The sequence below is a fragment of the Vicia villosa genome, linkage group LG4 (genome assembly GCF_029867415.1).
Source record: "Vicia villosa cultivar HV-30 ecotype Madison, WI linkage group LG4, Vvil1.0, whole genome shotgun sequence".
Lineage (NCBI taxonomy): Eukaryota > Viridiplantae > Streptophyta > Magnoliopsida > Fabales > Fabaceae > Vicia > Vicia villosa.
In genome coordinates this window covers 181,816,989-181,834,397 of record NC_081183.1, presented here as the reverse complement: position 1 = coordinate 181,834,397, position 17,409 = coordinate 181,816,989, and the positions used below count along the sequence as shown (strand labels likewise).

Here is a 17,409-nt window from a genome sequence, read left to right as displayed (position 1 = left end):
TTAAGTAGCATCTTTTGTAACAGCTGCTTCCTCATTTAGAAAAGCATCAATTACTTCAATCTGCCTTCCAAGCCACTGAGGCAACATTCGAAGCACATACCTATCTTGTTTAAGCTTCTGAAGTGGACCAATTTCATGAACTTTATGTGCAGCCTTAACATAGTAACTTCCATCTAAAATATGTTCCATTATAGCAGCAGCGTCACTTTGACCAAGATGGTGTTTCAACTTATGAGTGAGATGGTCACTGAATTCAGGTCTTCGTTGCATAACCTCAGTGAAAATTATCGACAAAAGTTCCGACAAAACAATAAGTGAATTTGTCTCAAAAAGAACCAATGAAGCCAAACTTGATCCAACAGTGGTACAATTCACCAGGGCCAAACCTTCTTTAGGTTGCAACTCAAAAAAACCGGTTTTGATTACAGCTATATGAAAAGCCTCTTTAACATTGAGAATTTTTCCATCAGATCCAATAGGTTTTGTGTTCGGTATTCCAACTAAAAGGCCAACAACATATGATAAATGAACTAAGTTACCTGATGCATTGATTGTGCTTCTTAACGGAAGATATGGTGCAATGTTATGGTTCAGAAATTTTGCTATTGTCTCCATGATTTCAAATATTGTTCCTGAGTATCTTTGGCGTAGTTTCTTGATTCTAACCAACATGGATGCTCTTGTAGCTGTGTGAGGTAATGTTTGAATTAATTCTGTTCCATTGACGAAAATTCTAGCATTCAAAAATCGTGGTTGTGTTGTCTTTTTGGATAGTGAGTGTGACTTTATCTTGGATAGTCTTCTCAAATTCATGAGAAATTTTGTAATGCTTCCCCTGATAGTGCTTACAGAGTTAAAGCTTATAAAACATGAAGAACGGTCCATATCCAAACTTGTAAAGATGACGGCGAAGTCGCGATATAGACTAAAGAAACTGATTGTGTTGACCACTTTTAAAACCCCAATACCCGGATCATCAACAATATTGCAGAGGGGTTTCTTGGAAAGTTGCAGTGAAGAACCCAATGGAGAAAGTGTCCGAGCAAAGTAACATGAGAAGTTGGCATCAAGATTTTCCTCTGTGATGGCGAACACAGATAAATCATAAATTGTTGGATTCATGAGGGACGATGCCATGACCGTGATTCCGTCGGGAGGTTTTGGTGGGGGTATCTCATCATCGATTAGAACAGTAGGGTTGTTGAATTCTTTACGCATTGCTTCAGAGGAAATGGGTCGTGGATAGGAACCCACACAGGTTGTGGAATATGTTAATGAGCAATGAGGAAGGAAATTGAGCAAATTAGGTTTCTGAACGCAAGAGCCTGGTTGTTGTGGTGTTTCATTTTTAACAGTATCGCCAAGATTTTCAAAATCGTGAGAAGCAATGATGGAGGAATTTGGGATTAGAGGCAACCCATTGTCCCAATAATCCGCATCATGTTCCTCTTCCTCATCTTCTATTGGTAATATGGGTTTCTTATATGGTGGTTTTGTTTCATCTTCATATAGATTGGATTGCTCCGGTGATTCTTCTAGGTTCTCCGCTGCAATACAATTTTGCTCGTACAAGAACGAGGATTTTTTAACAGTTTCTTCTTCGTTCTCCTCAACATAATCATTGGTTGAATAAAAGGACTCCGTTGATTCATACGGTGGTTCCTCTTCTTCATCATCCATCGGTAAAATGGGTCTCCATTCCGGTTTGAAACGCCATAATAGTGTTGTTGTAAAAGTATCCCAACTATATCTACGATGAACACGAGACCACCATATCCACCATGTGAAAGCAGCGCCTCTCAATGCTCCAACAGCTTTTAAAACCTTCAATGACTTGGGTGTTTCATGTTCTTTGAAAAATTTCTCCAAACATAGAATCCACCAATATGCATCTTCTTTCCCATCAAACAATGATATTGTCATGACTTTAAGCGGGAGTGAGATTGAAAATGAAAGCACCAATTGATAGGAAGTTGTCCTATCAAGGCTAGGGTTTATAGAATAAAAAGGAAAACAAAACTAAAACTAAATAAGAAAATTAAATAACATCTTGTTCATCCATGATTTTTACTCTCTCAATAAGAGTACATATATAGTGATAACAATAGTGATTAGTAACATAAAGGCCCAAAGACTCAAAGACCAACTAAACCATATTTAAGATAAAAACCCAACTAAAATAAACTCTTCTACTAACTTAAATATTAAATTGTCTAAAACTAACTCCATGATTCTATCAAAAACCCTTATGAATAATGTTATAAGTTGTTGTCATAAGTTGTTTCAATATCTTTTTTCAAACAAGTAGTATCACATAACTTATTCTAATAGATAAACTCAAATGAGTCAATAAAAATAAACATTTAAGCTTGGTGATCTTTTAATTTTGTTAGTCTATTTAACATTAGTTGAATTACTTATTTATAAATATTCAAATAAAGTAGACTTTTAAGTAGGCTAGTAGTCCAATCAAACATTCGAAAAGCTAGGTTCACGCTTATAAATAGGCCTATGATAGGCTACGATTCAGACTTAGGCTTTAAAATTTTTAGTAGGCCATACTTGATAAAGAATAGCTCGACCAATCCTATTCCCACTCTAACTGAAGTACACAAATATTCACAAGTCAGACACACATTCTAAAATACAAAGACAAAAAATGTTGATATGCTGAAACGCAAAACCCTAGTGATCTTTCTCACCGTCACAAAAAGCTTCGATTTCACTTCCATTACGATTCTCCACTAGTTTGCTCATCTTGAAGGACATACAAAATCATCTTTCTACTCAAATCCAGTTCTCTTTTACATTGAATAAGTAATTTTCTATTTCTCTTCTACTCTATTATTTTTCTAATTTTCCATATCATTCTTTCAATTCTCTTTAGGATTTTTCATCTCATCTCTTTTATTTTTGGGGTTTTATGTTTCTTTTCTTTATTCATCTGGGTTCGTGATTTTTTTAATTATTAGGATTTTTTTATTAAGAGCAAGTTTATCCTTTGCAAGCTTCTGCAACTAGTACCTTTTATCCTTTGCAAACTTCTGCAACCATTAATTTATGTGCAATTTAAATTGATTTTGATATATGGTTCAACTTTTACTTTTTGAGTTGGGTTCTAAGTTATTAGACTCTCTTCTAAATTATTTGTTCTATTGTTTCAATGAGATTTTTAATTTGGGTTTATTGAAGCATGTCATCATCAACAACCATTTCAATTGTGGAATTCTGTTTTGTGGTGTTTAATACCCATTGGGTAAGAGAACTTTGATATGATTTCAATTTTTGAAATTTTCCCGAAGAATTTTTGTTTTGGATTGTTGTAATTTTTTCCCAATTTTGATTGATGAATGTTGAAAGGTGAAAGTAGTATTAGTGATGAGGGAGTTGTAGTGAGAGTTAGAAGTTTAAAAAAAAGCTATAGTGAGAGGTTGAAGTGGTTAAATAAGATGGAAGAAAGCAATACACAGAAGAACGCCCTTATAAAGGTTCATCAGTTCGACAATATATGAGAATGAGAAACATTAACGATCATGAGAAACATTTACGATCATATGAGAATGCATGGATCAATAATAAATTTAATAAATAATACATATTTTTCTTCATATACAAATATCAATAATATATTTTTCTTTGCATACAAATATTCTTTTAGGCATCATTTATAAAAATATTTTGATCACCAATATAATTTTCCCGTATTCGAATTTTATTTTTGATTAGGTGTTATTTATAAAATATGTAGATTAATAATAAAAAATGATTAGGTGTTATTTATAAAATATGTAGATTAATAATAAAAAATCTCTTATATATATAAATGTACATAAAGTAATAAAATTATCTGAAAAATGTGTATCAATTAGACATTAATTTATCATCCCAACACTTCATCTAAAAGATTTTATAAATCACTAATCTTGATTACTAAAAAATAAACATAAAAACGATTAATATAAAATACTTCATCATTATTGAGAATATTAAAAATTATTATACAATATTACAAGAATAATATGATACCTCATGTTGGAAGAACAATATTACATCATCTATACACCATTGCTTTGAAAAAAGCATGACAACAACATTTTGACATTTATTATTTTTGACTCACTATTTATCCTGTGATTTATTTATTTTAATATTGATAAATATAAATATTTGATTTAACTTTTTGTATGTATCAATTGAAAATATTTATTAATCTCTTGTAAATGTGTATTAATCCCTTACAAATATTTAATTTAATTAGTATAGACATGAAATATATATTAATCATCAATTAACTAAATTAATGTATTATAAAGTATATAGTAAATAAATTATAATCCCTGATAAATACATTTATCATTATTCGGTGCAATTGGAACTTTAATAATCATTTAGTATAAATGTTGTGAGATATTGGATCGAACTCTAGTATGGTCGAAGGGTAGCTTCTTGGTTCGACAGGATTAAGCATGAAGTCGAAGGTTGTTCATATGCTGGTGTCGAAGATGCTAGGGTTGTTAGCATGTTAAATTAGGTTTTAGTGTTTAAACCCTAATTTGTTAAGTTGGCTTGTTTATTAAGTTAGCTTGTGTAATGGGCCTTGTGGAAAAAGCCCATTAGTTAGTATGTTAGGTTTTATTATAAATAACATACTAGTCTCTCATCATTGTACACTGCAAATCCTAATTTAGGGTGAGAGAGGTTATTTGTTATTCTTGTAAACTTGTAATCTTGTTTTCTAAGAGAAAGTAAAAGAATAGTAGTTATAACCAATTCTTGTGTTCTTCTTCTTCTTCCTTGTTCTTAATTCATCCCTTGTTTTAAACTTTGTTCTTGGCATTGAATTCACAACAAATTGGTGCGGTGAGCGTGGAGAAGATGCCTTCAACAAAGTATGAGATTAAAAAGTTCACCGGAGTGAATGATTTCAGCCTGTGGCGCTTGAAGATGAAAGCCCTATTGGTTCAGCAGGGTTGCTTGGAAGCGTTGAAGGGAGAGGCAGACATGAATGCTGAATTAACGACAGCAGAGAAGACGACTATGGTCGAGAAATCACACATTGCAATTTTGTTGAGCCTTGGTGATAAGATTCTCCGGCAGGTATCAAAGGAGACGACGAAATCAGGGTTATGGGTGAAACTTGAAATTTTGTACATGACCAAATCGCTGGTAAATCGACTCTACATGAAGCAAGCTTTGTATTCATTCAAGATGATTGAAGACAAAGTGTTGGCTGAGCAGTTGGATATGTTCAACAAGCTGATTCTTGATCTTGAAAATATTGATGTGAAGATCGATGATGAAGATCAAGCGCTGTTACTATTGTGCGCTTTGCGTCGATCACATGTTCACTTCAAAGAAACTCTCTTGTATGGAAGGGAGTCCCTGACCTTTGAAGAAGTTCGATCAGCCTTTTACTCTAAGGACTTGAACAAACGAAAGGAGCATAAATCTTCGACTGTTGGTGAAGGTTTGGCCGTTAAAGGAAAATTCTTGCGAAAGGATGGTAAGTTCGACAAGAAGAAGGGCAAAAGCCAGACGAAGTCTTACAGTGGCGAAGCAACTGGAATTCGATGCTATCGTTGTAAGAAGGAGGGTCACACAAGAAAGGTGTGCCCTGAACACCTAAAATATCGTGGAGGTAAGGATAATGGCAATGCAGTCATTGTTCAAGATGATTTCGAATCATCCGATGTCCTTGTGGTTTCGAGCAGTGACTTTAGAAAGGAGTGGATTATGGATTCAGGTTGCACTTGGCACATGACTCCAAACAAAGACTTGTTCGAAGAATTGTGTGATCAAGATGGTGGATCAGTACTACTGGGAAACAACAAAGCTTACAAGATTGTAGGTGTTGGATCTGTGAGATTCAAGCTCCATGATGAGTCAATAAGGTTGTTGACTGAAGTCAAGTATGTTCCTGATTTGAAGAGAAATTTGCTTTCTCTTGGTGAATTCGACAAGAAAGGATATGTTTTCCTAGGAGAGAAAAGTATCCTAAGAGTCATGAAGAGGTCAAAGGAAGTCTTGAGAGGAGTGAAGAAACAAGGCGTGTATACCCTTGAGGCTGAAGTTATAAGTGGTTCGACAAATGTTGCATCCACGAAACCTTTGTCGAAGACAAAAATCTGGCACATGAGATTGGGCCATGTTAGTTAAAGGGGTCTGGTCGAACTAGGGAAACAAAATCTGCTTGGTGGAGACAAAGTCGAAAAGTTGAAGTTTTGTGAACCCTGTGTACTTGGAAAATTTTGCAGAGTGAAGCTCAACAAAGGCAAACAAAGAACACATGGATCCCTTTATTACATCCATGCTGATCTTTGGGGGCCTACAAGGTGTCCATCTTATTCAGGAGCAAGGTATTTTCTATCCATAGTTAATGATTATTCCAGGAAGTTATGGGTATTCATCCAGAAGACTAAGGATGAAACTTTTGAGAATTTCAAAAGTTGGAAGACTCTGGTTGAAAATCAGACTGACATGAAGGTCAAGAGGTTGAGAACCGATAATGGTCTTGAATTTTGCAATGAGGCGTTCGACAGTTTTTGTGCGGACTCTGGTATTGCAAGGCACAGAACTACTGCAGGTACTCCACAACAAAATGGTTTGGCTGAAAGGTTTAATCGAACTATTTTGGAGAGAGTCAGATGCATGCTGACTAGTGCTGGATTAAAGAAGGTGTTTTGGGCTGAGATCGTTTCGACAGCAACATATCGGATAAACAGATGTCCTTCGACAGCGTTAGATATGAAGACACCTGAAGAAGTTTGGTCGGGACATCCACCAGATCTCGACAAACTGAGAGTATTTGAATTGGTAGCCTATGCTCACATTAGGCAAGACAAGGTCGAACCCAGAGCTCTGAAATGCATGTTCATGGGATACCTTAAAGGAGTCAAAGCTTATAGACCATGGTGCCTAGAGCCAGGTCACAAGAGGTGTATCACCTGTCGAGATATAGTTTTCAATGAAACTGAGATGGCTTTCAAGAAAACAGATGATGATGATGGTCGAAATGCAGAAGAGTTGGAACAGGTAGAGATGCTTGTTGAGGTGGAGCAAGTTGATGCTAAATTGCATATTCCAGATGAAGTCGAAGAAGAAGAAGATGCTAAGGAAGTTAAGGAAACTGTCGATGACTTCCTATTGTCAAGAGATAGATCGAGAAGAGTTATCAAGCCACCTCAGAGACTTGGGTATGCAGATCTTATAGCTTATGCCTTAATCTCTGCAAGTGATGTTCTAGACGAAGAACCTAGAGACTATAAGGAAGTTATGAGGAGTCGAAATAAGACTGAATGGATGAAGGCCATGAATGATGAGATGAAATCTCTTCATGATAATCACACTTGGGAACTGATCAAGAAACCTGCTGGGGAAAGGTTAGCCAGCTGTAAATGGATTTTCTAGGAAGAATCGTACCTGATCAGAAGAATCGTCGTAGGCTGCTCGGACTGGATCTTCTAGGAAGGAGGAGGGGGGGTGTACCTGCAAGGTACTCCAATGCCAAAGTAAGTTGACGAGCAAAGGAGCGCAAGTACTAGCTAAGAGTGAGTAAGAATTGAATACCTGACCCTCTAATCAAAGAGGGTATATATAGCCCCCAGCGCTGGGCCATGATCTCGCTATTGGGTTGGATCCCCAAGCCCAACTAGGAGACTGCCAGGTTTCCTGAGCGGAAATATCGGAGGTGCGTGCATGCCCTCTGTCCTGGTTAACCGCTCCGAAGTTCCAGGGAGACGCGGTCTTTCAGGAGCCACGTGGAATCCGAGTTGTTTCGGAGGGTTGAATATGAAGGAACCCTGCGCGGAGCAGAGTCCTCGGCAACGAAGGTGTTTGCGGGGTCGTCAGTGCCGAGCATGTCGGGGCCATATGCTCCGGGGATATAGGGCAGCCGAGCATGTCTAAGGTGGGCATCCTAGGTGCGTAGGAGGGTCGTAGAGGAACGTGGGCCTCTGAGGTTTATTGGGCCGAAAATCATATTGGGCCTAACCTTGGCCCAGTCCAGAACAATGATAATCACACTTGGGAACTGATCAAGAAACCTGCTGGGGAAAGGTTAGCCAGCTGTAAATGGATTTTCAAAGTTAAGGTAGGAATCAAAGGAATGACGTCGAAAAGATACAAGGCAAGGTTTGTTGCAAGGGGTTTCACTCAGAAAGAAGGTGTCGACTTCAATGATGTGTTTTCTCCTGTTGTGAAGCATAGGTCAATTTGAATGTTGCTAGCCATGGTGGCACAGTTCGACCTTGAACTGGAATAGATGGATGTGAAGACTGCGTTCTTGTATGGTGATCTAGATGAAACAATCCTGATGAGGCAACCTGAAGGGTATGTCGAAAAGGGGAAGGAAGATTATGTGTACAAGCTAAAGAGAACTTTATATGAGCTGAAACAATCTCCTCGATAGTGGAATAGGAGATTCGACAAGTTCATGGCACGCATAAGTTTCATTAGAAGTCAGCTCGACCATTGTGTTTACTTCATTTTTCGACCTGGTAATTCATTTGTTATTTTGTTGCTTTATGTGGATGATATTCTCATAGCAAGCAACAATGTCGAAGATGTAATGAGGGTGAAGACTGAACTCAATAAGGAGTTCGATATGAAGGATCTGGGAACTGCTTCCAGGATTCTTGGAATTGACATTCAAAGAGATAGAAAGAAGTCAAAGTTATTCTTATCTCAAGAGGCATATCTACGAAAGATTCTCGAAAAGTTTGGTATGTCGAATTCGAAGCCAGTTGTGACTCCGACAAACCCTCAATTCAAGCTGAGTATTGATCAGTGTCCCAGTACTGATGTCGAAAGAGCCTATATGAATAGCATCCCATATCCTAATATAGTTGGTTCTTTGATGTATGCTATGGTCTGTACTAGACCCGACATAACATATACAGTAAGTCTTGTAAGCAGGTACATGGCGAATCCTGGAAAGGCTCACTGGCAAGCATTGAAGTGGATTTTAAGGTACATAATTGGGTCTCTGAATAGGATCCTAATTTATGGTGGAGCCTTGGGTGAGGATAGTAAAGCATTAATCAAAGGATATGTCGACTCTGATTATGCAGGTTGTATGGATTCTAGAAAGTCTATTTCTGGATATGTTTTCACTATGTTTGGCACAACAATTAGTTGGAAAGCAACACTTCAAAAGGTTGTTGCTCTATCAACCACTGGAGCGGAATATATTGCCCTAACTGAAGCTGTGAAAGAAGCATTGTGTCTTGAAGTTTTTGCTAAGGAGCTAAAACTTCAAGGTGAAGGTATCACTGTTAAATGTGATACTCAAAGTGCAATACACCTGTCGAAGAACTCAGCCTATCATGAGCGAACTAAGCACATTGAAGTGAGGCTGCATTTCGTCAGGGAAGTATTCGAGCGTGGAGAAGTCCAAATACTGAAGGTTTTGACTGAGGACAATGCTGCTGATATGATCACCAAGACATTGCCGAGTTGGAAGTTTTTCCACTGTATGCAGTTGATAAAGCTGCATGAAGAAAGCTAGTTTGTTCCCTTGATGTTGTAGAGTTAGGTCCAAGGTGGAGATTTGTGAGATATTGGATCGAACTCTAGTATGGTCGAAGGGTAGCTTATTGGTTTGACAAGATTAAGCATGAAGTCGAAGTTGTTCACATGCTGGTGTCGAAGATACTAGGGTTGTTAGCATGTTAAATTAGGTTTTAGTGTTTAAACCCTAATTTGTTAAGTTGGCTTGTTTATTAAGTTAGCTTGTGTAATGGGCCTTGTGGAAAAAGCCCATTAGTTAGTATGTTAGGTTTTATTATAAATAGCATACTAGTCTCTCACATTGTACACTGCAAATCCTAATTTAGGGTGAGAGAGGTTATTTGTTATTCTTGTAAACTTGTAATCTTGTTTTCTAAGAGAAAAATAAAAGAATAGAAGTTATAACCAATTCTTGTGTCCTTCTTCCTCCATGTTCTTAATTCATCTCTTATTTTATACTTTGTTCTTGGCATTAAATTCACAACAAATGTATTTTAAATTTAATCCCTTAATCTCTTATAAATACATTTATCTATTTATTTATCTTGTAAAAGACATTAATTGGAGCTTTAATAGCTATTTAGTATTATTGTAATGAACAAATTGATACTATATAGTATAAAGGGAAAATATTGTTGATATTAGAGAATTATTGTCATTGACATGAAATGCTTATATCATTCTGATTTAGGTTTTTTTTTTTTTTTACTAAAAAGATATTTATTTATTAAAATTGAAAAATATATCCATTATTACAAATTTAAAATTGCTAAAAACTGAAAAAGGTGAATCTGTAAACAATCTTGCAACACCTAGGCTAATAGCATACAACGGCAACATAAAATTGCCTACAAATATGACAAAGTAAAACTCATCAGAATACTCATACTTCTGAATTTGCAACATTGACGCTCAAGTCTTCCTCAGATCTGTAATGATTTGAAGTGAATGTGTCAATCTGAACCAACAAACACCGTTCTAAGACGGGAAAACCAACAATCACCGTACTAAGACGGGAAAACCAACAAACACCGCACAAGACGATGAAAATTTAAAAACACACAAAAGAAGAAACAAATCTATATGGATAACCATTTATTTTAATAAAAAAAGAAAAAACGATGTTGAGGGGTGATTTCTAGCCAAAAATGACAAAAAACCACCCATACGATGGAAGAATGAACATAGAGAAAAAAGTTTATAAGTTACAACCTATAGCTTATAGGTGATTTAAGTTACAACCTATAAAAAAATCAACCTTATATGAATTAAAAAAAAAAACAGAAGAGACATGTAAGAAATATTTGATTTGATTTCATACATGATATGGTTATATAATGATCTTTAAAAAATATTAGATCCCATTCACACAAGCACGCCAAAAGAATTGTTCCCTTTCATAAAAAAAAATTGTTTCATTTCATAATATCAAACATATGTTTGAACATAAATTGACAAAATAAATTGAAAAATAAAAGAAGTTAAGAATGATAAAAAAAAACTTTATACTTTGATATTTACCAAAAATACAACAAAATATCAAATCCATTTAATGATTGTAGTCATATATTTGGATATAAATTGACAAAATAAATTGAAAAAAAAATTGCTTGCAAACATTCACAATTTGATCCACAGGGTAAGCAATTGTTGGGAGGGCAATAAAGTTCTGAATCAAACTAATTCTTACAATTTGACTTTCCCTCAATACTTCTTTATCAGCATGAAAGCAAAAAGCTTAAAAGAAATATTCTTAAAATCATGAGTCCAGTCAAAAATTATATTTAAAATTTAAATAGCAGATAAGTTTCAATCTGAGGCAATTATACTAAAAAAATTATATTTAAAATTTAAATAACAGATAAGTCTCATAATTTATAAATCTTAAAAACAATTATACAAAGACATCCACTAATTGGATATAGTGTATTAGTGCGAGTTTGGTTTGCATAGTTAATAATTTAAGGTTGGTATTGTTTGGTTTGCTTAGGAAAACTATATGTACTTTACGTCCATTTCAGTTGCCAAAATGTCAAATAATCTATGTACTACTCCGACTTGATTTATAATAAGAAAAAAAATAATTAAGCATCAATTTGTAATAATAATTCTCTAATAAAATTTAAAAATATTTGAATCAAATAATTAAATTACAATTTGTAGTAATAATTCTCTAATATGAAATGCTTATATCATTTTTTATTTAAGTTACATAATAATAATCAATAAAAAAATAATTATTCTTTAATTATTCTAAAATTTTGTTTATTATTTTACAATTAAAAAATGAATATATGAAATTTTATTAAAAAATAGTCATTTTAATGAGTTTATTCAAATAAATATTAAATCGATAAAACCCACCGACTTACCCGCTTAACCGATTTAACCGAATCCGACGAAAACCCAAAATTTTTCGGTCGAAATTGGATTATTAAAATGAAATCGCGGATTACGTCGGATTTAGGTTTTAGGCCCGATATCAACCCAAACCGATTGATTTTATATTACCAAGATTTGAAACACAGTTTTCGTAAAAATAAAAAAAAAAATTTAGTACAAATAAATCAATTCAAATTTATGCCCAAACATATCATGCTAACGAAAGAGAGAGTGAGATTCTAATCATAAATATTCAGTTTAAAAAAGATTTACCCATAAAAGAAACATAACACAACTAAAGCTTAGTTTTCATTTGATACTTAACGAATAGAAACCGAACCCAAACACATTTCTGGCTCCGTAAGTTTAACAACATTGGATCCATCAACACTGTGTACCAATAACACATGATCAAGAAAGATTTGGAAAAGAAAACCAGATCCAAACATTTTTCTTAAGAGAAAAGAAAACCAGATCAAGACTGATTTGGTAAAATGTAGAAAATAATACAAATTTGGACATTCACAAACAAAATAATAAAAATACATATTTGAACAATAAAACCAAAATATACTAAAAAGAGAAATTCTAAACACACACCAAGAATGAAAATATCTCACGAATTCATCCCCTAATTCTGATGAGTATCCCTCCATTTTTTTTGTTTTTCGTTTCGATTTATATTTTGATTTTGAAATAGAAAAAAGAAAGAAGAGGAATAGGAAAAGAGAGAAGAAGAGGAAGAGAAAGATTTTTCGGTAGTAACAGAAGTGAAAGAAGAGAGAAGTTTCGTGAGATGTGAAAAGTGAGAGAAGAGAGAAAAGAGGAAAGTAAAAAGTGGATAGTTTGGAAAATGGAGAAATTTGCATAATTTGAAAATGGATAGATTGTTTTGAACCCATCAATGTAAAAAGTGGACACCATATGCAAAAGTGGAAGGCAGCAAACTATTTAGTTTAATGTGATAGCTTGGTTGCAAAAAGTAAATTTTAGACACAAAATACCCCTAAAATGATGAGGTGGCAGACAAAGAGAAAAGGATAAAAATGTGTTTTTCAGAACCACTAATTTTCTTATATTATAGATAGATATAGATAGATATAATTTTTAAATGATGTAACTAATTGTTTTTTTTACAATGGATAAACTAAAATTCGCCTGTATGACAAGAGACAAAATAACTATTAACTTTTTTTATTAAGGTATCAATTTGCTTCTGGTTAATTATAGACATTTGTATAAACTAATTCAGTGTGTCCCCTAGTTTTATCTATTTGAGATTGACTCTAATTGTAACTCAAGAACATGTAAAATAATTATATTAAAATTTGTAAGATTAATTTTTATATTTAATTATATCTTTTAAAAAATGGATATTTTTATTCGTCAAAATAATTTTTATAAAAGGCAAATAAGATTAAAAAATAATCTTTCAATAGACTTCATTCAACATTTCACTTTCAATGCTATAAAGCAATGATAAATGACATTTCTTTATTTTTTTTATAATGTACTTATGTAAATAAATTGTTGGTATTATCAACAATATAAAAAAGAAAAGTATTGAGAGGATCAATTTTAAGCAATGGTTATTTACTTACTAAAAAAATATGAATTTACTATAGAAAAAAAATATAGTTTTATGTTTTTTATATCTTAGGTAAGCTTACACCTATTAAACTTTATCATACAATTATTTATTATTTTTTTAAAACTAGAAAATGGTTCCTTCTTTATTTACTTTATAGAGAATCTGGTTACTTAACTTTTCCTTATTAGCTAAACAACAAAAAAAATACTTTTATTAAAAGTGTACAATAGACATTCTATATATAATTGTATATATAGGGTGTATAGCCATTACAATTATAAACAACATTAGTTTGCATAAACACTCATGGTTAGTAAAAATGTATAATAGTTCATTTCATTGTTGCAATTAATTTTTCAATTTAATTAATATATTCATCTTGCAGGACATGCTTATAACTGCCCTTTTGATAATTTCTATTGTATTTTGCAACTCATGGGTTGGATTTGGTAAAAATACCTTTGATGTACTTAAATATGGTGCCAAAGGAGATGGCACTTCTGATGATACAGATGTATGTAATGATTTTTTTTCTTTCTACAATACTTACTTAGCTATATAAATAATCTATGTTTTATTATATTATCTAAATTAATTAATCTAATTAATACATTGTTTTTTCTTAAGGCTTTTGTGAAAGCATTTAAAGATTTTTGTGAAGCAAAAGAAGGGACTCCAACCCTTGAGGTACCAGCTGGACATACATTTCTTGTGCATCAAAATATTTTCAAAGGTCCTTGCAATTCTCAAAATCTTCATATTAAGGTACACAAAAATATATATTTTCTATTAAATAATTGTTTAATTTTTACATTGTATTTAATATTATTAATTAATGCAGCTTGATGGAACTATACTAGCACCTCATAGAAATGCATGGGGAGCATGCTCAAAAAGATGGCTTCAGTTTGTTGATGTGCATGGGATTACATTTGATGGATCAGGAGTGATCGATGGTAATGGAGAAGATTGGTGGAAAGATGTAATGACATAAACATACACATTTATTTAATATTGGATTATACATTTTTAAATTTCTAATTAAATATAATTTAGTAGATAAACAAATAATCTAACAATGCATTTTTTGTTTTAATTTGCAGTATAATTCAACTACACAATGTAATGGATCACCTACGGTAAGTAATTATTTCCTTTTCAAATGTTGTTAAAAAAGAAAATTAAGTTTTTCCAATTTTTTATCATCTTAATTGTATTTATTAGACGATAAAATCAATTATGATATGAATAAATTCCAATATATTTCGAGCAGGCTTTAATATTTGATAGGTGTGACGGACTTCAATTAAGTGGGATCAATCATTTAAATGGGCCAGGATTTCATTTAAATATAGTTCATAGTAAAGATGTAACAATATCGCATATTAATATAAATGCGACAGCCAGTAGTCACAATACTGATGGAATTGATCTCACAAATGCAATTCGAGTCAATATTCAAGACTCCACAATACAAGGCGGTAAATATATTATGAATTATAATTATTAATATTAATGATTTTAGAATTTCCATTGTTAGTTACTCATGAATTTTATTATATAGGTGATGATTGCATTGCTATTAAAGGTGGTTCACAATTCATTAACGTCACTCGTGTTACATGTGGACCTACTACTCATGGCATTAGGTAATTTCAAAAATAAATACTCTAAAATTTATATCAACCAACTATATAACTATATAATTGGCATGCCTTATATTTTTATTTAGTGTGGGAAGTCTAGGGGGTGAAGAATCTGAGGAATTTGCCGAAAATATAAACATCGAAAATTGCACTTTCAATGGAGCTGTTAGTGCAGTAAAAATCAAGACATGTCCAGTAATACTACAAATTTAATTGAAAATAAATATAATTATATAACAAGAATTTTTATACTTATATTTGAATTTTATTTTTAATATATAAAATTTTTCTATTTATTTTTCAAGGGTGGAAAAGGATACGTCAAATCTGTTGTTTTCGATCACATCACAGTCAATGAAGTAGACAATCCTATATATCTTGATCAACATTATATGCATACTCCAGAAAAGGTTAATGTTCTTTCTCACTTGCCTTGTATTGATTTTGTTCATGGAATATGGATAGTATTAATAAGATGCAATTTTGTGTTATTGCAGCCAGACGCACTTAAAGTGAGTAATATAACAATTAGTAATATTTCTGGAACATATACTGGCGAAGAACCTATTGTGCTAGATTGTGCCAAGATATGGTGTGACAATATTACCTTGCAGCATATTAAGCTTACCGCAGTTGACCCTACGAAACCAAGTAAAACAATATGCAATAATGTTAATGGAATAACAGATGATGATGTTTCACCTTCTTTAAACTGTGTAAAAACGTAAAGCAGTGTGTGATAAATTATATAGAAGTTTAAGTACTTCATGCATTATGAATAAGACATTTATTACAAGGAAATTAGGTGGAATTTGAATCCAATGCTAGCAAGGTTTAAAATTCAATTTTGATCAATAAAACTATCAATATAATTTATTGTAAGTTGTTTTCCTCCATTATAGAAGTTGACAAATGATTAAGTAATAGTGCAAGTTTAATAATTATACAATGTGACATAGATAAAAATGGTTTCATACTCAAGACAGAAACCATTTCATAAGAAAATTATAAATGCACACATTAGAAATATTTTGCAATAAATAAACAAGTTTGATGTTAGTATTAGTATTATAATTATTGTTAGAAGTATATGTTGCACAAAAGAAAAGAGTGGTGCCATATTATGTACACCAAAGAAGGAAAAAGCAATAATTGTTAGATTTTTGTTAATGATATGTACAAAGAGAGTGATTTAGCAACATATTATTCTTTGTTAACTGCCCTAATTGATTAGGCTTAAGATAGTAAAGGGACAAGTATAAAAGATGAAAGATGGGTCTAAGACTAAATACTAATGGATTTAAGATAGTTAAAATCTTCCCTAAAGTTGGATTGTGTATAGTGCAAAGTCTCAACTTGAACAAGATAGGAGACAAGGCAAGATAATAGAAAGGATTTGTGAACATGTCTTCCAGCTGGTTTGTTGTAAATACATGAAGTAACTAAACAAGCCTTAATTAAATCTTCTGTTATATGACATGATAGTCAAGTTTAATATGTTTTCTCCTTTCCTGAAAGGTTTGATTCTGAGCAAGGTATATTGTTAATTTACTATCATAATAAATAAATTTCAGTTGGGGAAAACTGATGTGAAAGCCTAGGAATAGATGTGACAATCATTTACTTCAAAGGTTAAGGTTTCTAGTGACTTATATTCTACTTCAATGTAAGACCTCAGGACTATATGTTGCTTTTTGGATTTTCAACTGATAAAAAAGGATTCATGGAGCAAACAATACTAGTTATTGATCTTCTAGTATCAAGACATCTAGCTCATTCAAAATCTATAAAGGCATGAATTTTGAGGGAACTGGTAGTGACAATGACTCTTTAATGAGAGGAATTTAAGGTATCTTAGGGTGCAAATTATAGCATGGTTGTGAGGGATAAGAGGATTGGAGACAAACTGACTTAGGTGTTGAACAAAATATGATATATTGGGTCTACTATTTGTTAGGTAGATCAACTTGTCAATTAGTCTTTTGTATAAGGTAAGATCATGTAGTTGAGATCCATCTAATGTAGACAATTTAAATGTTGGATCAAAATGTACTAAGGAAGGTTTGGCACCAAGATGATTCTTGTTTTGGAAAAACTCATGTATATTGTCTTTGGTTTAAAAATATACCTAAAAATATCTGGAAAATTCAAAGCACAAAAATATCTTAATTGTCTGGAAATTTCAAAGCCCAAAAATATCTCAATTGTCCTAAATATTTGTGTAATACGGTGGGAGAACTGACCTTTTTTTTGGTTTTTCGTAAAACATGTTACGGTTAGCAA

The 17,409-nt window shown here is 32.8% G+C and overlaps 2 protein-coding genes across 2 annotated transcripts; one reads left to right on the top strand and one right to left on the bottom strand.

Annotated features, from left to right (window-relative positions):
* Window positions 1-1,968, bottom strand: LOC131598457 (uncharacterized). The gene has a single exon (XM_058871054.1). It carries the CDS (start codon window positions 1,921-1,923, stop codon window positions 1-3), a length of 1,923 nt encoding a protein of 640 aa, XP_058727037.1. The 5' UTR covers window positions 1,924-1,968.
* Window positions 1,969-13,761: 11,793 nt separating this feature from the next.
* On the top strand, window positions 13,762-16,008 carry LOC131600468 (probable polygalacturonase At3g15720). The gene is made up of 10 exons (XM_058872626.1): window positions 13,762-13,789; window positions 13,866-13,994; window positions 14,108-14,245; window positions 14,322-14,462; window positions 14,584-14,619; window positions 14,754-14,961; window positions 15,045-15,129; window positions 15,213-15,321; window positions 15,432-15,536; window positions 15,624-16,008. The coding sequence occupies exons 1-10, from the start codon at window positions 13,787-13,789 to the stop codon at window positions 15,852-15,854; spliced, it is 1,185 nt and encodes a 394-aa protein (XP_058728609.1). The 5' UTR covers window positions 13,762-13,786; the 3' UTR covers window positions 15,855-16,008.
* Window positions 16,009-17,409: the final 1,401 nt, after the last annotated feature.

What these genes read in the sequence shown, in the direction of transcription:
- LOC131598457 (XM_058871054.1), bottom strand. Translation starts at nt 1,923, where the DNA reads ATGACAATATCATTGTTTGATGGGAAAGAAGATGCATATTGGTGGATT.
- LOC131600468 (XM_058872626.1), top strand. An exon ending in AGACTCCACAATACAAGGCG is followed by an intron (nt 14,962 to 15,044) that starts GTAAATATATTA and finishes TTTATTATATAG; the next exon opens with GTGATGATTGCATTGCTATT. An exon ending in ATATGCATACTCCAGAAAAG is followed by an intron (nt 15,537 to 15,623) that starts GTTAATGTTCTT and finishes GTGTTATTGCAG; the next exon opens with CCAGACGCACTTAAAGTGAG.